Source organism: Homarus americanus, unplaced genomic scaffold (assembly GCF_018991925.1).
Source record: "Homarus americanus isolate GMGI-L3 unplaced genomic scaffold, GMGI_Hamer_2.0 scaffold36188, whole genome shotgun sequence".
Lineage (NCBI taxonomy): Eukaryota > Metazoa > Arthropoda > Malacostraca > Decapoda > Nephropidae > Homarus > Homarus americanus.
In genome coordinates, this window is record NW_024718183.1 from 1,868,591 (window position 1) to 1,892,896 (window position 24,306).

A 24,306-nucleotide genomic window follows, 5' to 3' on the forward strand; every position below is an offset into this window, starting at 1 on the left:
CAACAACCACCCACACACACACCTTCCAACAACCACCCACACACACACACCCTTCAACAAACCACCCACACACAATACTACCCTTTCTTTCAACAACCACCCACACACACACCCTTCCAACAACCACCCACCCACACACACACCCTTGAACCACACACACACACACCCTTCCCCAACAACCACCCACACACACACACACACGCCCCTTCAACCACACACACACACACACCTTCAACAACCACCCACACACACACCTCTTCAACAAATCACATACACACACACACACCTCTTCAACAACCACCTACACACACACACACATACCCTTCCAATCAACCACACACACACACACACACACACCCTTCAACAACCACCCACCCACACACACCCTTGAACCACACACACACACACACCCCTTCAACAACCACCCACACACACACACACGCCCTTCAACAACCACACACACACACACAGCACCTTCAAACAAATCCTCACCCACACACACACCCTTCCAACAACCACCCACACACACACACACACCCCTTCCAACAACCACCCACACACACACACCCCTTCTGAACAAACTCAATAATACTACTACCAATACTACTACTACACCCCAACAAACTCACCCTACTACTACTACCACCCCTTCCCCAACAAACTTCACCCACACACACCCCTTCAACAACCACCCTACCACACACACACCCCTTCAACAACCACCCACTACCACACACCCTTCCAACAACCACCCACCCACCCACACACACACCTCCTTGAACCACCCACACACACACCCTTCAACAACCACCCACCCACACACCCCTTCAACAACCACACACACACACACACCCTTCAACAACCACCCACACACACACACACCCTTCAACAACCACCCACACACACACCCTTCCAACAACCACCCACACCCCTTCAACAACCACACACACACCCTTCCAACAACCACCCACACACACACACACACCCTTCCAACAACCACCCACACACACACACCCCTTCCAACAACCACCCACACACACACACACCCCTTCAACAACCACACACACACACACACACACACACACCCCTTCAACAACCACCCACACACACACCCTTCAGCAACCACCCACCCACACACACACACCCTTCAACAACCACAAACACACACACACACACCCCTTCCAACAACCACCCACACACACACACACCCTTCACCAACCACCCACACACACACACACACCCTTCCAACAACCACCCACACATACACCCTTCCAACAAACACCCACACACACACCCTTCAAAACCACACACACACACATACACAACCCCAACAACCACCCACACACACACACACACCCTTTCCCAACAACCCACCCACACACACACACCCTTCCAACAACCACCTACACACACACACACACCCTTCCAACAACCACCACACACATACACCCTTCAACAACCACCCACACACACACCCTTCTGACAACCACACACACACACACACACACCCTTCCAACAACCACCCACACACACACCCTTCCAACAACCACACACCACACACACACACACTCTTCAACAAACCACCCACACGCACACCTCTTTCCAACAACCACCCACACACCCTCTTCAACAACCACCCACACACACACCCTTCAACAACCACCCACACACACACACCCTTCAACAACCACCCACACACACACCCCTTCTCAACAACCACCCACAATACCACACACACCCTTCAACAACTCACCCACACACACACACACACCCTTCCAACAACCACCCACACACACACACACACACACACCCTTCCAACAACCACCCAGCCATATACACCATTCAACAACCACCCACACACACACCCCTTCAACAAACCACACACACACACACACACACACCCTTCCAACAAATCCACCCACACACACACCCTTCAACAACCAGCCACACACACACACACACACACACACTCTTCAACATCCACCCACACACACCCTTCAACAATCACCCACACACACACACCCCTTCCAACAACCACCCACACACACACCCCTTCCAACAAACTACACACACACACACCCCTTCCAACAACCACCCACACACACACACCCTTCAACAACCACCCACACACACACACACCCTTCCAACAACCACACACACACACACACACACCCTTCCAACAACCACCCACACACACACCCTTCAACAACCACCCACCCACACACACCCTTCAACAACCACCGCCACACACACACACCCTAACAACCACCCACACATACACCATCCAACAACCACCCACACACACACACCCTTCAACAACCAGCCACACACACACACACACACACACCCTTCAACAACTACCCACCCACACACACACACACACCACCCACCTGGCCACACCCACACACACACCACACACACACACCCACAGACACACACACACACACACCACCCACACCTACCACCCACACCCTTCCAACAACCACCCACACACCTACCACACACACACACACACACACACACACACACACACACACCCTAACAACCACCCCACACACACACACACCCCTTCAACAACTACCCACCAACACACACATACACACCACCCACACACACCCACACACACACACACCCCCACACACACACACACACCCTTCCAACAACCACCCACACACACCCTTCAACAAACCACCCACACACACACACACCCTTCAACAACCACCCACACACACACACACACCCTTCAACAACCACCCACACACACACCCTTCAAGAACCACACACGCACACACACCCCAACAACCACCCACCCATACACACACACCCTGAACAACCACCCACACACACACCAACAACCACCCACCCACCCCTTCAACAACCACCCACACACACACACCCTTCAACAACCACCCACACACACACACACACACACACACACCCTTCAACAACCACCCACACACACACACACCCCTTCAACAACCACCCACACACACACACCCTTCAACAACAACCACCCACACACACACACACCCCCAACAACCACCCACACACACACACACCCTTCAAGCAACAACCACCCACACACACACACACACCCTCAACAACCACCCACACATAATCTCCAACAAACACCCACACACAATCTCTTCCAAAACCACACACACACACATACACAACCTTCAACAACTACCCACACACACACACACACACCTTCACCAACCACCCACACACACACACACACCTTCAACAACCACCACACACACACACACCCTTTCCAACAACCACCCACACATACACCCTTCAACAACCACCACACACACCTTCCACAACCACACACACACACACACACACCCCTTCAACAACCACCCACACACACACCCTTCAACAACCACACACACACACACACACTTCTTCAACAACCACCAAGCACGCACAATCTCTTCCAACAACCACCCACACACACACCTCCTTCAACAAACCACCCACACACACACCCCTTCCAACAAACCACCCACACACACACACCCTTCCAACAACCACCCACACACACACACACACCCTTCAACAACCACCCACACACACACCCCAACAACCACCCACACACACACACACCCTTCAACAACCACCCACACACACACACACACACCCCTTCAACAACCACCCACCACATACACCATTCAACAACCACCCACACACACACCTCAACAACCACACACACACACACACACACACACACCCTTCCAACAACCACCCACACACACACCCTTCCAACAACCACACACACACACACACACACACCCTTCAACAAACCACCCACACACACACCCTTCCAACAACCACCCACACACACACCCCTTCAAACAACCACCCACACACACACCCTTCAACAACCACACACACACACCACCCTTCAACAACCACCCACACACACACACACCCTTCAAATAAACCACCCACACACACACACACCTTCAACAACCACACACACACACACACACACACCCTTCAACAACCACCCACACACACACACCCTTCAACAACCACCCACCCACATACACCTCAACAAATCTCACCCACACACACACACACACCCTTCCTTCAACAACCACCCACACATACACCATTCAACAACCACCTACACACACACACCCTTCAACAACCACACACACACACACACACACCCTTCAACAACCACCCACCCACACACACACACACACCACCCACCTACCACCCACACACACACCCCCACAGACACACACACACACACACCCCACCCACCTACCACCTACACCCTTCAACAACCACCCACACACCTACCACACACACACACACACACACACACACACACACACACACACACACACCCTTCTGTAACAACCACCCACACACACGACACACACACCCTTCAACAACTACCCACCAACACACACACATACACACCACCCACACACACACCACACACACACACACCCCCCACACACACACACAGCCACACACACCCTTCCAACAACCACCCACACACACACCCTTCAACAACCACCCACACACACACACACCCTTCAACAACCACCCACACACACACACACCCTTCCAACAACCACCCACACACACACACACCCCCAAGAACCACACACACGCACACACACACCCTTCAACAACCACCCACCCACACACACACACCCCTTGAACAACCACCCACACACACACCCTTCAACAACCACCCACCCACCCTTCAACAACCACCCACACACACACACACCCTTCAACAAACTCACCTTACCACACACACACACACACACCCTCTTCAACAACCACCCACACACACACACACACACCCTTCTCAAGAAAATCCACACACGCACACACACCCTTCAACAACCACTCCACCCATACACACAATAATCTCTTGAACAACCACCCACACACACACCCTTCCAACAACCACCCACCCACCCTCTTCAACAACCACCCACACACACACACACCCTCCAACAACCACCCACCCACACACACACACACACCCCCAACAACCACCCACCCACACACACACACACACCCTTCCAACAACCACCCACACACACACACCCTTCCAACAAATCCACCCACACACACACCCTTCCAACAACCACCCACACACACACCCTTCAACAACCACCCACACACATACATACCCTTCAACAACCACCCACACACACACCCTTTCCAACAAACACCCACACACACACCCTTCAACAACCACCCACCCACACACACACCCTTCAACAACCACCCGCCCATACACACACCCTTCCAACAACCACCCACACACACACACACACACACACACACCCTCTTCCAACAACCACCCACACACACACACACACACACACACACACACACACACACACACACACACACACCCCAACAACCAAATCCACCACACACACACCCTTCCAACAACTACCCACCAACACACACATACACACCACCCACACACACACCACACACCACACACACCCCCCACACACACACACACACCCTTCAACAACCACCCACACACACACCCTTCTTCAACAACCACCCACACACACACACACCTTCAACAACCACCTACACACACACACCCTTCAACAACCACCCACACACACACACACCCTTCAAGAACCACACACACGCACACACACCCTTCCAACAACCACCCACCCATACACACACACCCTTGAACAACCACCCACACACACACCCCTTCCAACAACCACCCACCCACCCTTCAACAACCACCCACACACACACACCCCTTCCAACAACCACCCACACACACACACACACACGGCACACCCTTCCAACAACCACCCACACACACACACACACCCTTCAAGAACCACACACGCACACACCCCTTCACCAAACGCCCACCCATACACACACACCCTTGAACAACCACCCACACACACACCCTTCCAACAACCACCCACCCACCCTTCAACAACCACCCACACACACACCCTTCAACAAATCACCCACACACACACACACACACACCCTTCCCAACAACCACCCACCCACACACACACACCCCTTCAACAACCACCCACACACACACACCCTTCAACAACCACCCACCACACACACACCCTTCAACAACCACCCACACACACCTTCAACAACCACCCACACACACACCCTTCAACAACCACCCACACACATAGTAAATGAACATAGGCATTAGACATAAGCATAGACATCAGACATGCTATAATAATATGAAGTAATACAGACATGTGAATAAATGGTACAATGAATGGTAACAAGAGTCCTGAGCCAGGCGTGTTCACATATCTTGGTATGTACATATCCATACACTTTATCTTTGTTAAACTCACCTGAAAGGATAATGGGAGTGATCTCATTATAATCTCGCAGCACCCATATCATTAGCTTGGCCAGGTCCAGCGAGTACACAAACTGTCGCAGAGGTTTGCCTGTTCCCCACACTGTAAAGGGCGTTCCATTTTTCTTTGCTGTATATGTCTGAAAATTTTAATTAGTTTAGTTATAAATCCAGTCTGTTAAGGTCATAAAAATAAAGACTACTGAAAACCATTATTCAATAACTTTCACATAAATCAAAATACATTTTCCCAGACTCCCAAAATAAATGCCAAGATATATTCTTGTATAATAAAAAAAAAAAAAAATCCTCAAATTAAAATGTATTTTTAATGAATAAAATTAAGTGAAATACATGCAGTAAGCCCTTGACGACTTGGCAATCAATATTTCAGAATTTCATATACTGTAAATCACCACGGCTATGCTCTCGGAAGTTATTATGAAATAATTCGGGAAATGCCAAGTTTTATAAAATTATACAGTATTGCAAAATCTCGGTATATTTGGTATATTTAGCCACGTGAGTAACAGTGACACAGCGATACCGAGCTGCTCTCCACACTTGGTCAGTCTGGTGTTTATTATTGCTGTGGTCGGTAGTGCATTGCCTGTCTCTCCACACTTTGTTCTCTGCTTGTCATCTCCCTCATCAAACATCATTGATATGGTGTCTGCACCGTCAAGGAGCTATAGGTTGGGCATGAAGCTCAAGTCCCCGAGTCTTCAGGGAAAGAATAAAGTGTTTGACCGAGTTGATGCTGGGGCATCCATGTGTATAAGAAGTTTGGGATCAAATCCAGTACATCTTACGATATAAAATAGAATCATGACAGGATTCAGAAGCACTTTTTAAGTCTAGAGGACGTTGGGCATTCAAAAAAAGTGTACAAAAGAATTAAGCCTGCAGAGTTTGGTGACTTAGATCAAGCTGTGCACAAGTGGCACGAGCAAGAACGTGCATCAGGCATCAAAGTACGAGGCGTGGACATTCAAAATGCCGCAGTTCACTTTGCACAACACCTTAAGATAAAAGGCTTCAATGCAAGTGCAGGTTGGCTTTTCAATTTTAGAAGCCGTCTATTGCTTAGTTAACCGGGAAGTTGTTGGTGAGGCTGCCAGTGCTGAGAAAGGAAGTGTTGAGCCCTTCAGGAAGTGTCTCGTGAAGCAGTGAAGCCTCCTTAGTGATACCTACAGTATCAGGATACTCTTCCTCAGACATCACTTCCAGCAGTGCCAATTTCCCACATTGTATTTCCCCAGGAGTGCCACGTATCTTGCTGTCATCCAATAGTGAGTGATTGCACACTGTTCCTTGTCATCTCAGTGTTAACATAGCATTTAAGTGAAATAATGTACAATATAGTACTCTAGTAATGTTTAAGTGAAAATAGTGTACAATATAGTACTCTAGTAATGTATAAGTGAAAATAGTGTACAATATAGTATTCTAGTACGTTTAAGTGAAAATCAAATTCTTTATTTTATATAAGCGAACATATTACAATAGTACAGTATACTGTACAGAAGTGCAGCACTGTTTACTTAAGTGTCCCCCATCCATCACTTCCGACACCTATTTCACCTACCATGCATCTGTCACCTAGTACAATGATGTTTCATTCTTCACCTTCAGTGCTGGTTAGAGATACTTTTAGAAAATTAGTAATTACATGAAAACATATATGGGCCAATAATGTTTTATTGTTGTACTGCATTATTATGGGGGTGGGGGGTAAGTGCCTTGATAAATCAGAATTTGGGATAAATCGTGAAGGACAGAGCCCCATATGTGCCAAGTTATCAAGGGTTTACTGTATACAGTATAGTCTGGATTTAAGCGGTTTTGGTTAACGCGTTTGGTCATTTATGCGGTGCCTTGCCAGAATTGAAATGCTTTAATTACGCGGTAAATTTGGTCATTTACGCGGCGAGCAGCTGGAGGTCCAGACGCGCTGCGCCATTTTGGATTCAAGTGGCCTCCCATCCCGCCATGCTTGACCATAAGCGGGGGGAAGCGGTGCGAGTAAGGTTGCGCAGTATGTCGCTGTTGAGTTATTGGTGACGTCATATGACGTATCGGACTGTGATTGGGCCATGCATCCTTACCTCCCTCCCCTGCTAGCTGTGATTGGTTCAATGTAATATGATGTGCCTTGCCACCACAGAGAAGAAGCCGCTACCCGCGTCAGTCGTCCTGTACCCAGTCACCCAGTGTATACTGTGTTCTATTGTTCCCGTTAATCTGGTAAGAATGGCATCCGCTGGACCCCCATCACTACAGAAAAACCTTGCATTACCTGGACCCAGCCGCTCCAAGTCAAAGAAGATACGACGTGCCCTAAGTTACGAAGTTAACTACAAGATCGCACAAGAGTTAGAAAAAGGGACGAGGCAAGTTGATTTGGCGCGCCAGCATGGCGCGAACGAATCTATGATCCGGACGATGAAGAAGGATGCCCCCAAGATAAAAGAACACATGAGCATCACAAAGTCTGCAGGTGCTTCAATGGTGAAATACTACCAGAACAAGGTGCTGCTCAAGACTGAGAATTTGCTGGTGAGCTACTTAATTCGTCAGGCAAGACGGAACATGGCGGTGGACACGCGGTCAGTTCAGGACTACGCACGTGAACTGTACGGAGCAGTGGCACGCAAGATGGGAATTGCAGAGCCCAAACTCTTCAATGCTTCCTCTGGGTGGTTGCAGAGGTTTAAGAAGAGGAACAAGATCACCAACATTAACATTGGTGGTGAAGAAGCGAGTGCTGACCATGTTGCGGCTAGGGATTTTCCTCCATTCTTCCGAGAAGTTATGGAGGCAGGACAGTACACCGACGACCAGGTGTTCAACATGGATGAATCCGGTCTGTTTTGGAAAAAAGCTACCTTCCAAGACCTTCGTTGTCAAGTCTGCCAGCAAGTGTCGGGGCCGGAAATTGCAGAAGGAGCGCATCACCGTCCTGTTTACCACCAATGCCTCTGGTAACTGTAAGCTCAAGTTATCGGTGATCCACACAGCCCGCAAGCCACACGCTTACAAGAACATGGACATGACCAAGCTAAATGTCCACTGGCTAACCGCATGTAAGGCGTGGATGTTCTCTACTCTGTCCCTCTCCTGGTTTGATGACTGTTTCGTTCCAGACGTCAAGAAATTCTGTGAGCAACAGAATGTTCCATTCAACATTTTGTTGCTCCTTGACAATGAACCAGGACACTCGCCCCCTACTGTTGGAACGTCACCCCAACGTAAAAGTGGTCTTCCTTCCTCCCAACACTACGTCGTTAATCCAGCCCATGGACCAGGAGTTGATATGCAACGTTAAGGCTGCATTCTCTGCAAAGAAGTTTAAGCTCCTGAACGACTGTACCAACACCTAGGATGAGTTGCGTAACCTGGATGACACCGATAGCGAGAGCGACGAGGACGAGGAAGAAGAGTTGGTGGATCAAGAAGTTCGCGTCAAACAATTTTGGAAGAAATTCAACGTCAAGGAAGCTGTTGATTTCTTGGTGGAGGCATGGGGACAGCTGTCTGTGGCAACGATTCGTCACGCATTGCGGCATGTGTTGCAAGGTATCCCAGGTGGGAGGCAGAGTCAACCTGTGACTGGTGAGGTTCAGTCTGTTGCAGTGGCAGTGGACCTTGCAAGAGAAGCTGCACTGAGTGTTACAGCTGCAGGCTTCTCCGAGACCACCAACGAAAACATTATGGAGGTGATCAGGGATCCTGAGGTGACTGCCGAAGAGATGTTGGAAGACGATGACGTCAGTGAAGATGCAGGTGGTGCGGCAGCCCGAGAAGAACATAAGTTAACACATATAAAGGATGCCATCGAGTTTGCAGAGAAACTCAAGCTCGTCTTTTCCAACGACTCTGACGATCACCGCTATGAAGTCTTCAATAACCAGCTGTTGCAGACTATGGAGCTGTACATCAAGATGTATCACGAACACATCAACACTAGCCGCCAGCGTAACATCACGGACTTCTTTGCCCGCAACCCACCACAGCCAGCCCAAGCCAGTAATAGTGACAGTAATGTTGACTTTGAGGGATTTGTCAGGGAGGCCCTGACAACTGTGGTGGATAGTGATGGTGATTCACCTGAGGGCCAGTTATCTGCCCTTTGCCTCGGAACCAGCCCCCATCAACGTATACCGACCCATCTTTTCTACTAACGTAAGTGTTAAACCTAACCTAACCTAACGTAAGTGTTAAACCTTGATTTTTTCTAACCTAACCTAACGTAAGTGTTAAACCTTGATTTTTCTTTTACCTGGTACAGTATATTATTCTCTTATTGATATTTCTCTTCTATATTATGTGTGTGTGCATACCATCATAAAGTTAAGATGTCATTTTTACTACAACGTACGTATTGTGTCGCCAAAAAGTGGAGTTTGGGGGTCAGCCCAGTCTCTATTTCAATTAATCCCATATGTTCTGTTATTTCATTTACGCGTTTCTCGTTTTACACGGGCCTCCACGGGTTCAATTGACCGCGTAAATGCAGACTACACTGTAGTAATAGCTTTATACTGTACAATCAGTACTTATGAGAAACTGGACGAGATTGGAAAGAGTGAACAGTCGGAAACACTAAGCCAACATCTATAATAATTATATTACCCGAGTAATACATGGACTCCCATTATATACAATAACTGGAGATATGTTATCTACAAATAAAAAAATCACACATTCAACCCCTGATGAGTCACTGCATTATTGTAAATTTTTTTTGCTTTGCATACTAGTCCAAGAGCTGGGGGGGGAGGGGGAGGGGTGTTATCACCCGTGTGAGGCTAAAAGGTTTGAAGGTATTTTTGAAATGTATATTACCTGTATATGAGTCAGTCAAAATACAATTTCTAACTTGATACACCCTGGCCAAAATCCTGTGGCAAAGGGCTAAAAATTTTACATAACAGTCTGAGAGTTATATTTTAGGGAATAACTTGTCACTCTATATAATTAATATTGAAATATAATTTAGTGGTCAGTACTATAACTGAGTGATGAGGTTTTGTCATTAAACGCTGTACTTTATTTCTGTAAGATATCACTATAAAGCTGTTAGTGATGAAAATCTGTATTGCATTTCAACTGGCTGTGCAGTTTCAGAAAAAGAGAAAGAGTTGACACAGTGTACTATTGATATTGGCCAGAAGTGGTGTGATGAGTTCGTAGCAGGCTGTTACAATGATGCTACAGGTATTACATTTGAAAAACCAATACCATGGTGTAGAGTGAAGAACTTTGCAGCAGAGGAAGTAAAAGTCAATTAACTGGAAAAGATATGACGATCTAAGAGATACAAGCAACAAGAGACCTATTTGTTAGGTTTTTATACCTAGCCACAAAAATATTTATTGATCTTTCTAAAGTTTTGAGTTACCCTATCACCCCCGTACCTGCATCTCAGGCACATATTAATGGATTAATCAATAAAACAGGAAAATCTGTACTCCCAAGAAACTTTAAATGAAAGTAAACAGTCAGCCACAATCAATGCTTGTGTTATAGATGCAATGTTTCTCATCAGATCAGATCTCCCTGCTACCTATAGTGGGGTGGCTGAAGCCCTGCTCTCAAAGTTGTGTGCTCATGCTAGACAAGTGGACTTTGTGTGTGTGATACTTGTACAAGTCCACCAATTAAAGACAATGAACGACATGTGAACTGAGGTCAACATTGTTGTTGCTGACCCTGAGCAGAAACGACCAAAAAATTTCAGTCACGCACTGTCATCCGGCCTATTCAAGACATTACTGTTCAAATTCCTGCAGCTGAATGGGAAAAAAACACATACAAAGAAATGTTAACTGGTCATGAAATCTACCTAGCACTAGAAGAAGAGTGGATCAATGTTTCAGCAGATTGTACCTGAACTTGGCTGTCAGCATGAGGAAGCAGACACACATGTTGTTTTGCATGTGAACCATATCAAGGAAACCATGACAGATGCCCAGGTTAGAGTTAGAGCAAATGACAGATATATTAGTGATCATAATTTACCATGTTGCAAAGGGTACTGGTACTATCAATGTTCGGATGAACCTTGGATTCAGCAGCAACAACTCTCATAGATATATAGATGTTACTGCCCTTGCTGCTAATTTATAAAAGACCAACTGCTCTGCCTTACCAGCAATACATACTTTTACAGGATGCGGCTACACATCATCATTCATGCGAAAAGGAATGGTACGCCAGTATGATATCATGAAAAAGTCTACGGTTTTTCAGGGAGCCTTTTCCAAGGTTGAGGATTATCCAGAAGTCTCTCCAGATGTGATATTGTCATTAGAATCATTTGTGTGCACTCTATGGGAAAGGAAAGCTTAAAAGTGTGAATGATGCAAGATTTGCTTTGTTTAGGGCAAAATAATGCACCTGCTACTCATCAGCATCCGCTTGAAAATATTAAGTATAGTGATCCGAGCCTTCTTCCTCCATGCACATCAGTTTGGGCTGAAAAAATTAAGCGTACAAACTACAGTATGTAGCATCAGTACGAGAGAAGGCAGACACAACAACTCCAATACAGTGGCAAGCAGAAGACAGCGGCTGGGAACTCAAACATGGGCGGTACAAAATAAAATGGTTTGAAGGTGATCAGATTCCACAGGAAATATGTGTAGCAATGGATGACACAACCAAGTTATCTACAGATGTTTGTGAAGATAAATTAACATATGAATCATCAGGTGAGTCAAATTAGGACTCTGATGCAACTCACAAATGCTCAATTCATTTTGTAACTACAGTATATAACGCTGTGAATGATATTCTATTTGAATTACAATAGAATTGCTTTATTTGTTTATTTAGTTCTGGGAAATGTGGTATGATAAATAGGTATTATATGACTGCTTCATAAGAAGATTGAGATTGATTAATTATTTGTATAAGAATCATGACATCATACCTTTTTTTTTATGCCTGGTGAGGTGCTTGTAAGTTATTACTATAAAGTCTCAGTCATATCAACATGAATGATTTTAATATTATTAATAATTATAATAATTATTATAGTGTAATAATAAAGATTATTACTACTAATGATGAAGATAATGATGATAATGAAGTATTCTGTACAACAACTGTGAAGACGTCCAGCAAGCTTCCCGCGTATCACTTTCTCAGTTCACACCAGCACTACTTTTTCTCTGTGCTCTCATTTGCATTGTGTGTTTATTGTAGGTTATGTATATAAGCTACTGTGCCGAGTAGCAACCCTGTACATAAGCTACTGTGCCGAGTAGCATTCATATATATATTATCACGTGGCAACACTGCACGTGTTATGTGGCAACATTGCCCCGAGGCTGCCATATGGCAAGGCGCCTCAGTCTGACTGCGTGAGCTGTGCTTGGCACATGCTGGTCACCGCTTGTATTTCTCTCATCCACAATAAACGAACTCAGTGTTACTCAGTGTTTCCCTAGCCATCACTGCATTCTTCAGGGCACACTAGTAACCTTCATGGCGCAGTGTCTAGGATCTGTGGACTTACTAAGTGTGTGAACAATGCCGACAGTTACGTCTGCCGGTGATACGCTCGACTCAGTGTGTTGTGTTGTGTTGCGCTGTGTTTCGCCGCGATGTGCAGTGTTGCTCCGTCACAGTGCGTTTTAGTGACGGTGCCAGTGTTAGTGTCAGTGTATTAGTGTGTGTCTAGAGCCGAGTTGTGCATTGGCCTGTGTTTTTGCGGTACCCACGGAGCACGCAGGCGCACACCCTTCTCGTGCGACATCCGGTGGGACACTGGTCTTGCCTCTGCCTCCGCCGACCGCCGTCCACCACGCTCCGCTCTCTCAGACACACACACACACACACGCACGCACGCACTCACTCACTCACGGACAGAACAGTGGACCTGGACCATAAGCGTGATTTTTGTGCTGTTTATGTCTTATATATGTGGTTCGAGCTGTTGAGGCGCCACTTTATATATTAAACAGTGCAGTCCACGCACACACAAAGATGGGAGGTAAGAAGGGACAACGTCAAGATGGGAGACACGACTCCCCACCACCTTCCCCTCCACCCGGCGCAGACTCTCATCCTCCACCTCCTGTGACGGACATTGCCACAATTCTGAGGTGGATGGACGACCGGGACGAGCGACGTAGAGAAATGGATTTTCAGAGGGAGGAGACACGAAGAGAGGAGGAAAAGTTGCGTTTTGAGGCACTATTGGCGACCCTGGCGCTAACCCACCCTCCCTCACTCGCAGGTAGCGCGCTTCAAGGCACCAGTACACTCCCTCCTCCACCACACCAGCGTCCTCCAGCTCCCAAGGCATCTGTTCAACCCCCACCCGCCCTCTCACCAGACGTCACGTTTCAGCTTTTTCGTGAGTGGAGGCGGCGTTGGACAGATTACTCCACGATGGTGGACCTTGACAGCATGCCTCCAAACAAACAGCTCATCCAACTGCGGATGTGTTTGTCGCTGGAGACCCAGAGAGTTTTGGAGCACACGTTGCACGTGCCTCCCGACTCTACCTCTTCAGTGACGGATGTGCTCGACCTTTTACAGGAGCACGTTAAGGGTCGGAACAACGAGGCTTTGCGTCGCCGTGCCTTTACCAGCTGCAAGCAGGCGGAGAACGAATCCTTTGACGACTTTTTTGTACGTTTGAAGAGTTTGTCTGAGGAGATCGACGTCTGCAAGGCGCACAGCCGGGAATGTGAGGAAGCCTGGATCAAGCACGGGATCTTGACAGGTGTCAGGCACGAAGAGTTGATGCAGCGACTCATCCCCCTGGACGCTTCCTCCACACTCCAGGTGGTAGTGACTGAATGTCGGTCATACGAGGCCACTAAGTCCGCCACCTCTGCCTTATGGGCCCCACCTGCTGTGAGAGCTATCTCACAATACAAGAAGGATAAGAAGGCGGCCAACAACGCGAAGGCTGCCACACGTTCTTCCACGCCTCCGCCTAGTGCTTCCTGTGGCAGCTGTGGAAAGCAGCACAGCCCCAAGACTTGCCCGGCCGCCGACGCACTGTGTCGTGGATGTGACCGTAAGGGCCACTGGTCTAACACAGACAGGTGCCCTGCACGAGGCCACAAGTGTCAGGCCTGCGGTCGCTATGGACACTACGACAAGTGCTGCCGCCAACCCAAGCCCAAAAGCCCGAGACGAGGAGGACAGCAGCGCACTTCCCTCGGGGTGGTTCGCACGCAGCCCCCTCCAGATGGCCCACGCAGCCCCAAGCAGCAGCGGAGTCACATCAGGAGGGTGGAATCGACCACACGCCCCAGGGCTACCCCTTCCCCTACTATCCGCGTCGCCGTCACACACGGTGATGTGTCGGGTCACATCGAGGTGATACCGGACACCGGCGCCGATACTACGGTGATTGGGTTGAAGCACCTCCAGAAACTGGGCCTCACCAAACGCGGCCTGGGACCACCGCCGCAGCTGCAGTACTACAATGCGGACGGTTCCCAGATGCCGGACGCTGTGGGCTCCTTTCAGGCAGAGATCACCTACGGCGACAGGTCGTGTTACGGATGGATCGACGTGCGGCCTACTCTCGCTACACCCTTGTTGTCGTGGGAGCACTGCAAGGAGTTAGGCGTGGTGCCCAGAGACTTTCCCGAGCAGATCCCAGCTGCTCGGTACACCGCCAGCAGGGTGCTTGAGTTAACGAGCGACGCGCCTGGCACTGCCACACAGAGCTGCCCAGAACCCGCGTCCACTCCCACCCACACAGGACGCTCCCCTGCCCAGATCCTGTATGGTCACCCTCTCCGCTCTTGCGTTCCTACACACGCCAAGGCCTTTGTGAAGGACTGGCAGACCAGAGCCGAGAGCTGCTACCGCCGCGCCGCTTCACGTGCCCAGGACGCCAGGGCTCGGTATGACGACCGTGCCCGCCCTCTTCAGCCGCTGGAGATTGGTGCCCTTGTCCGCGTCCAGGACCCGACGACGACACGTTGGGACAAGGTGGGCATAGTGATGGGCGTCGGCCGGTCGCGGGACTACAAGGTCAGGATGCCGAGCGGCCGTGTCTGGTGGAGGAACCGCCGCTTCCTCCGGCCAGTCCCACCCCCTGCTGCTGGCCCCCTGACCGAGGACGAGTCACCTACACCTCACGAGGATCCGCCCCACAGTGCACCTCGACGCTCGGAGCGACTTAGGACTAAGAAGTCCGCTCAAGACAAAGACTATGAGCGTGAGGGGGGAGGGAGATGTAGGTTATGTATATAAGCTACTGTGCCGAGTAGCAACCCTGTACATAAGCTACTGTGCCGAGTAGCATTCATATATATATTATCACATGGCAACACTGCACGTGTTATGTGGCAACATTGCCCCGAGGCTGCCATATGGCAAGGCGCCTCAGTCTGACTGCGTGAGCTGTGCTTGGCACATGCTGGTCACCGCTTGTATTTCTCTCATCCACAATAAACGAACTCAGTGTTACTCAGTGTTTCCCTAGCCATCACTGCATTCTTCAGGGCACACTAGTAACCTTCATTTATCACGTACCTTTTTTAGCGTTAAACACTGTTTTCCACATTGACCATGTCTGGAAAATGTCCATCGCCTCCTCTGGGGTGCCTAAAGCTAAAAAGGCACGAAAAACAATCACAATGGACGTGAAATTAAATGTGATCACCCGCCTTCAGAGAGGAGAGCGTGTGTCGGAGGTTGGCCGGGTGCTTGGTTTAAGTGAGAGCACTGTTCATACCCTGTATGGTGCAGTATATGATGGTTCCCCTAACCTGTACCATTTACATGTATTCTTATGGGAAAATTATGTTAAATTTACGCGTTTTTTAATTAAGCGGTGATTTTCAAGAACGTAACCCTAGCGCAAAAACGAGAGGTGGGTGTAATTCAAAGATTGTAATCAAATATGTATACAGTTTGTCTACAGTTTATCTTGTACGTAAGTGTGATTCTATATGAATTGAAAATTATATACAGTAAAAGTCCAAAAATCCGGATGCCAAAAATCCGGACCACCCGAAAATCCGGACTTTTGGAAAACTAATTATTTATTTTTTATTTTTTATTTTTAGTGGGCTTTTGTGTGTATGTGCGCATGCGTGAGCGCCACAGCTGCACAGCGACAACAAGCGACCACGTGGTCTCCACTTTAAAACGAGCAATCAAACTGTGACAACATACCGTATATACTCATCTATAACCCCCCCCTCATTTATCTGTCGACCCTGATTTTTTGACCAAGAAATCGTTAATTTATGATATTCCTCGTTTATAGTTCGACCCACGTTTTTGAGGGTAAGCGAACAACAAAACCATCAGTAAAAACGCTCTACGTCCTATAAACTGAAACACGAGTGCCGAAGTCAAATTGTTTACCATTTATTATTACAACACTTTACACTGAAACGCGGGTAGTTTCAACAAAAATATTGTATATTTCCATTCAAGTATTTATTCAAGTCAATTAGGAGGGAATATTATTGTAATACAACAGTTTTTTAACTAAACCATTCGAAAAGCGATTACGGTAACATCTTTTGAACGAAAGAAAGCGAAAGTCATTGTTTTCGTCACGATTTTACCCCACTTTCCACTTTAATACGTACGTCATTTCAGCAAAAATATTACATTTCCGTGAATGTATTATATCAAGCACAGTATGAATAGAATATCATTGTAATATAACAGAATTTTAACCGAAAACTATTAAAAAAACGAGTAACATCTCAAGAACATCGGAAGCTTAGGTAAAGTCTTTTGTTTTCGACATGTATTTTATCCTATTTTACATTGAAATACATCACGTTTCAGCAAAACTACTATTTATTTCCGAGAATATATTCATTCAGGCGCAGTTTAGGTAAAATATACGTGTGATGTAATAGTTTTTTAACTGAAAACGATTCGAAAAACACGTACCCTCTAGCCCTGTTCAAGGAGACGACTGGGAGAAGCTGTGTGGTGCTGCAGACGATGACAAAGAAAATGATTTTGATGGATTTTAATGAAAATATTCAGAAATATGGTATCGTAGTATTTATTCAAGTCAATTAGGATAGAATATTATTGTAATACAGTACAACAGTTTTTTAACTAAGCCATTCGAAAAGTGATTACGGTAACATCTTTTGAACGAAAGAAAGCGAAAGTCATTGTTTTCGTCACGATTTGATCCCACTTTCCACTGTAATACGTACGTCATTTTAGCAAAAATATTACATTTCCGTGAATGCATTATATCAAGCACAGTATGAATAGAACAATATTTTGAGTCCTACTCTTTCCATTTACAGATTACTGTACAAGCCCATAATAATGGCTCCTAAAGTAGATAAACTTCGTTGTGTGAAGAGAAAGAAGAACACGTTGAAATTGAGTGATGAACTTGAAATAATTAAGAAACTAGTACGTGGTGTGAGCAATACTGTTCTAATGGAAACATACGACATTGGAAAGTCTACAATTTATGATATCAAAAAGGCAAAGAATAAAATTCTAGAATTCACAGCTTTTTCATTAAAACTGCTCGTTTTGATAAATGAAGCATGCTATATTTGCTAATGAATAAACTATCAAAATGTACCTGTTCATCTCTTCTTTATTCCTCCTTAAATTTTAATTTTAAAAGTACTGCCTGAGAATCCGGAAAATCCGAAAATCAGGACCGACCCAATCCCCAAGCAGTCCGGATTTTTGGACTTCTACTGTACATCAGGGATATTATGCCTTATTTTAGTTGTGCACTATGATATCAGAAATGTTGTCTTAATGTGTGCTAACTGAGCTTTTATGGTTTTTAATGTATTAATATGCAATATCTATGTTTCTATTGTTTTTATAATGTATATTTTTTCTTATTTAAAAAATTCCAAAACAACTGTACAAAATACAATGGTCCCTCGGTTAACGAGCACAATTCGTTCCAGAAGGTTGCTCGTTAACCGAAACCATTGTTTCAATGGGTTTATGAGTAATTGGTTCCAGCTCACCGAAAATTACATACAAACGAAAAATAAATGCATAAAATACACTTACTTTGAGGTGTGCATGTAGAAGGTGCCTGGTTCATGATGATGATGATGGGAATTAGAATGGGGGTGGAGGAGAAGGAAGAAGAGAAGGCATTGGGGTGGAAGAGAAGTCACCCCATGCCGCCATTTCACCCATAAAATTTTAGTTCTCTTGGTGTAATTCAAGATTATTTACTTTAGATCAACACTGCACTGCGCTATATATTATTAATATGTAAAATATATTTCAAAGCGACCAATAATTTGACTGTAAACACTGAAAAAAAGCGTTTATGTTGAAGAGTCTCAAACAAGATGTTTCTTCCTCTGAACCTGTAAACAAACTGACGCCAAGCTTGGTGTGTTGGGTGGCTGTTTGGCGTGCATAAAACTAGTTTCCTGTACTTTAATTATGTTCGATAATTGTTAAAATGACTAAAAAATTTAATATAAAACTTTTAAAATGATTGAGTAGTACAACCTTCTTGATATTTACTAAAATGGTAAGGAATTTAAGCACTAGAACCGATTACTGTATTGGCGGACTAATACGACAGCTAATGAGCAAGCGAAAACATGTTGAGGGGCGCTCGTAAGGAATTCGTTAATCGAGGGATTACTCGTTAACCGAAGTGAAGAATCTTATGGAAGGTAATTCGTTAACCGAGGCGCTCGTTAAATGAGGGATCACTGTAAGGCCAAATTGCAATTATGGCGATGTTATTTCCCTGTGTGTAAAAAAAGTCGCTATCGCGTTGTACAATTTTGAACCCTTTGCCACAGGTTTTTGGTCAGGCTGTATCAAGAAAGAAATAGCATTTTGACTTGCTCATATAATATACATTTCGAAAACACCATCAAATCTTTTGGCCTCAGAAGGGCGATTAACCCCCCCCCCAGCTCTTGCTCTATACATGGTATGAACAATGCAGTCACGGATGCTTGACCTATGATGACAGTGAGTCAAGCATTAAGCTGGGTGTGTTCTGTATTTTTTTTTAAATACAGTATAGTCTGGGTTTACGCGGATATTTAATACGTTATTGGCCATTTACGCGGCACCTGCCCAGGCGCGATAATTATTATTTACGCGGTAAATGCCATCATATACGTGGCAAGCAGCGGGCAAGGTGCTGACGTCAGACTCGTACCGATGACGTTGCGGACTGTGATTGGGCCACGTATCCTTAACACCCACGCACCCCCTCTGCCGCGTGCTGTGATTGGTCTATTTAACCTTGCTTTGCCCTGCCACCAGGGCTGATGACTTTGGCCGCACCAGTCTCATTGTCCCCGCGTATACTCACTCATGCCCAGGAACCTGTTTTGTTTTATTGTTTCTACACAATGGCTTCTGCTGGACCCCCACTACCCCTGAGAAACCTTGAACTACCTGGCCCAAGCCGCCCCAAGCCCAAGAAGGTGCGACGCGCCTTAAGCTATGAGGTTAAGTACAAGTTCGTTCAGGAGTTAGAGAAAGGCACAAGGCAGGTGGATCTGGCCAGACAAAATGGAGTGAATGAATCGACGATCCGCACGATCAAGAAGGATGCCGGCAAAATCAATGAACACATGAACATTACCAAGTCTGTAGGTGCCTCGCTGGTGAAATATTGCCACAATAAGGTGCTGCTGAAGACCGAGGGTTTGTTGGTAAGCTATATTATTCGACAGTCAAGAAGGAACATGGTGGTCGACACTCAGGCAGTGCAGGACTACGCCTGAGAACTCTACAAATCAGTGGCAATAAAACTGGGAGCTGCAGAGCCCAAGCCCTTCACTGCTTCCGCTGGGTGGCTGCAAGGTTTTAAACTACGCAACAAGATCACGAATATTGAGATAGTCGGAGAAGGAGCAAGTGCCGACCGGGCTGCTGCCATGAATTTTCCCCCACTTTTACAGAAAATTATGGAGGAAGGTCAGTACACCGACGACCAAGTGTTCAATATGGATGAATCAGGGTTGTACTGGAAGAAATTGCCATCCAAGACCTTTGTAGTCAAGTCTGCGAGCAAGTGTCGGGGGCACAAAATGCAGGAGCGCATCACCGTACTGTTCACCACCAATGCCTCCGGCACTGCTAAGCTGAAGTTGTCTGTGATCCACAAAGCCCGCAAGCCGCATGCCTACAAGAATATGGACATGAGCAAGTTAAATGTCCACTGGCTAACCTCAGGGAAGGCGTAGGTGCTCTCTGGTCTGTCCCTCTCCTGGTTTGACAACTGTCTCGTTCCTGATGTCCAGAAATTCTGCATGCAAAATAATGTGCCATTCAACATTTTGTTGCTCCTCAACAACGCACCTGGACACTCGCCCCTATTGCTGGGTCGTCACCCCAACGTAAAAGTGATCTTCCTTCCCGCTAACACTATGTCGTTAATCCCATGGATCAGGAGTTGATTTGCAACGTGAAGGCTGCTTTCTCCACCAAGAAGTTTCGGCACCTGAACGACTTCACCAACACCAAGGATGAATTGCAAAACCTAGAGAGTGGCACCGATAGCGAGGATCATGAACAAGATTTGGCTGACCATGAAGTGCGAGTCAAGCAGTTCTGGAAACTGTTTAACGTCAAGAAAGCTGTTGATTTCTTGGTGAAGGCATGGGGGCAGCTATCTGTGGCAATGATTCGTCAGGTTTGGTGTCATGTGTTGGAGGGTATCCCAGGTGGGAGGCAGAGGCAAGCGGTGGCTGGCGAGGCTCAATCTGTTGCTGTGGCATTGGAGAATGCAAGAGAGGCTGCACAAAGTGTTAGAGCTGCAGGCTTCTCCGAGACCACCAACGAGGACATCCTGGAGGTAATCAGGCAACCTAAGGTGACTGCAGAGACGAGATGTTGCAAGATGATGACGTCAGTGAGCAGCCAGGTGTCACAGAAGAACAAGAGCAGAAACTAACACATGCTGATGTGAAGGAAATCATCGAGGCTGCTCAGAGATTGAAGCTCCTCCTTGCCAAAGACCCAGTCAATCATCGCTACGAAGTGTCAAATAACCTTCAGTCGCAATCCATGGAGCCCTATGTTAAGCTGTATCACGACCACATCAATGCTAGCCGTCAACAAAACATCACCGAGTTCTTCACCCACCACAGCCAGCCCAAGTCAGTGATAGTGAGGATATGGACTTTGAGGGGTTTGACAAGGAGGCCCTGCTAGCCTCTGTGGTGGATAGAGATACAGGTGAGGGCCAATAATCTGCCCTCTGCCATCTCTTCTACTAAAGTAAGTGTTAAAAAACCTAATATTATTGATATTTCTCTTAAATATTAATTGTGTGTGCACACCATCATAAAATTAAGATGTTATTTTTCCTACAATGTACAGGGAGTTCTGCTATAACGCGTGTTTTGATAACGCGAATTTGCTCTAACGCGATTTATGAATTCGGAACAATATTTGTATAACGCGAACGCTTGTTTGCTATAACGCGATTTTTGCTTACTATTTCTCCAATTTTGTGGTATTAACTGTGAATATGGTAAAGAAGAATATCTCCAAAAGGCGCTCTGATGATAGAATTCCCGGTGATTATCGTAAAAGAAAGGATATAACACTTGAAGAGAAGCTCAATGTTATCAACCTCAAAATCACCCTTCTCCCCCATCAAGTTACATTCATATTTTTTCAAGGTAAAGTGTTAAATTTACTGTATGATTTCATTATTAGATATGAATGTAACATTTATTTAGACTGTGCTATCCTTTGTGTTAGGCTAAATACTAAATTTTTTCGATTTCGAGTAATCTGCACCTAACCCTATTTTCTCCATAAGCCCTGTTATTTCTATTACGCGATTTTCTATAACACGATATTTTACAAGAACACAATTATCGCGTTATAGCAGAACTACCTGTACATATTGTGTCGGCAATAGCCCAAAAAAGGGTAGTCTGGCGGTCAGCCAAGTCTCTATTTCAATTAATCCCATATGTTTTGTCAATTTATTTATGCGTTTCACTTTATACGCGGACCTCCATGGGTTTAATTAGGCGCATAAACCCAGACTATACTGTACTCCATTGATTTGATTTTTTTTTTTTGCTGGCACAATACCCTCAGGAAAATACAAAAGTACAGTAATAGAAATGGGTTTAACAGTGCTAAAAGGAAAGCCAACTTGACTCCTGCTGTCCGAGTCCGACCTCCATCTAAAAGACAATGGCGAGGGTCACTCATCCGAGCCCTTTGAACACGACCTCCTGCCTGATATTGTTGTCACCCCTGCTGTTGGTTCGTCTCCTTCTTCCTGGCTGGATTTTCAACCTGAAGTGATTGCCCTCGGTGGACCGCTCCCGAAATTCCACATGAACCCTGTTATTCTCTGCAAATACCACCTCTTCAGGGTCGCCCACTGGTCCCCAGGTAGGGTCGTCCTCTACACTGATGGCTCTGTTGACCCCGCTACAGGTCGGGCCGGGGCTGGTGTCTACATCTCCCATCCTGATGCCTCTGAGCCTATCAAACTTTCTCTCAGAGTTTCTGACGGGGCATCCTCCACTCAGGCTGAACTGATAGCCCTCCTTGCTGCCCTTCTCGCTGAGGAAGAAGCAGATGGTTTCTGCCCCTTGCTTATCTGCTGTGATTCCAGGTCTGCTCTCGACGGGATTGCATTTGGATCAGGGGAAAATAAGGACCTCATCCTCTGAATACGAGGGTTAGCATCCACACTTCAGGATGCAGGCCGTCCTGTGACATTCCTATGGATACCCAGTCATGTCGGTATCTTGGGGAATGAGGCAGCAGATGGCCTTGCCAAGACTGGCTGCAACAAGGCCACACCCGACTATGTTGTTCCTTGAACACTTTTACAGCTTAGGACCCAAATTCGCCACAAACAGAGAGAAGCCCGGGAAGCAGCCATCCCCCTGGACTCCCCACCCACCTGGTACGATGTCCTCCGTATGACTTTGCTTGGGAGATTGGTATCCCCGCATCCCCTGAGCAAC

At 46.6% G+C, this 24,306-nt stretch overlaps 1 protein-coding gene across 1 annotated transcript in view; it reads right to left on the reverse strand.

Moving 5' to 3' along the window:
- Positions 1-24,306, reverse strand: part of LOC121859306 (GDP-L-fucose synthase-like) — a 121,318-nt gene that overhangs the window by 9,837 nt on the left and 87,175 nt on the right. Inside the window, exon 6 of the mRNA XM_042356102.1 lies at positions 6,297-6,510. Within this exon, the coding sequence (XP_042212036.1) occupies positions 6,297-6,510 (214 nt within the window). The remainder of the gene's footprint in view (positions 1-6,296; positions 6,511-24,306) is intronic.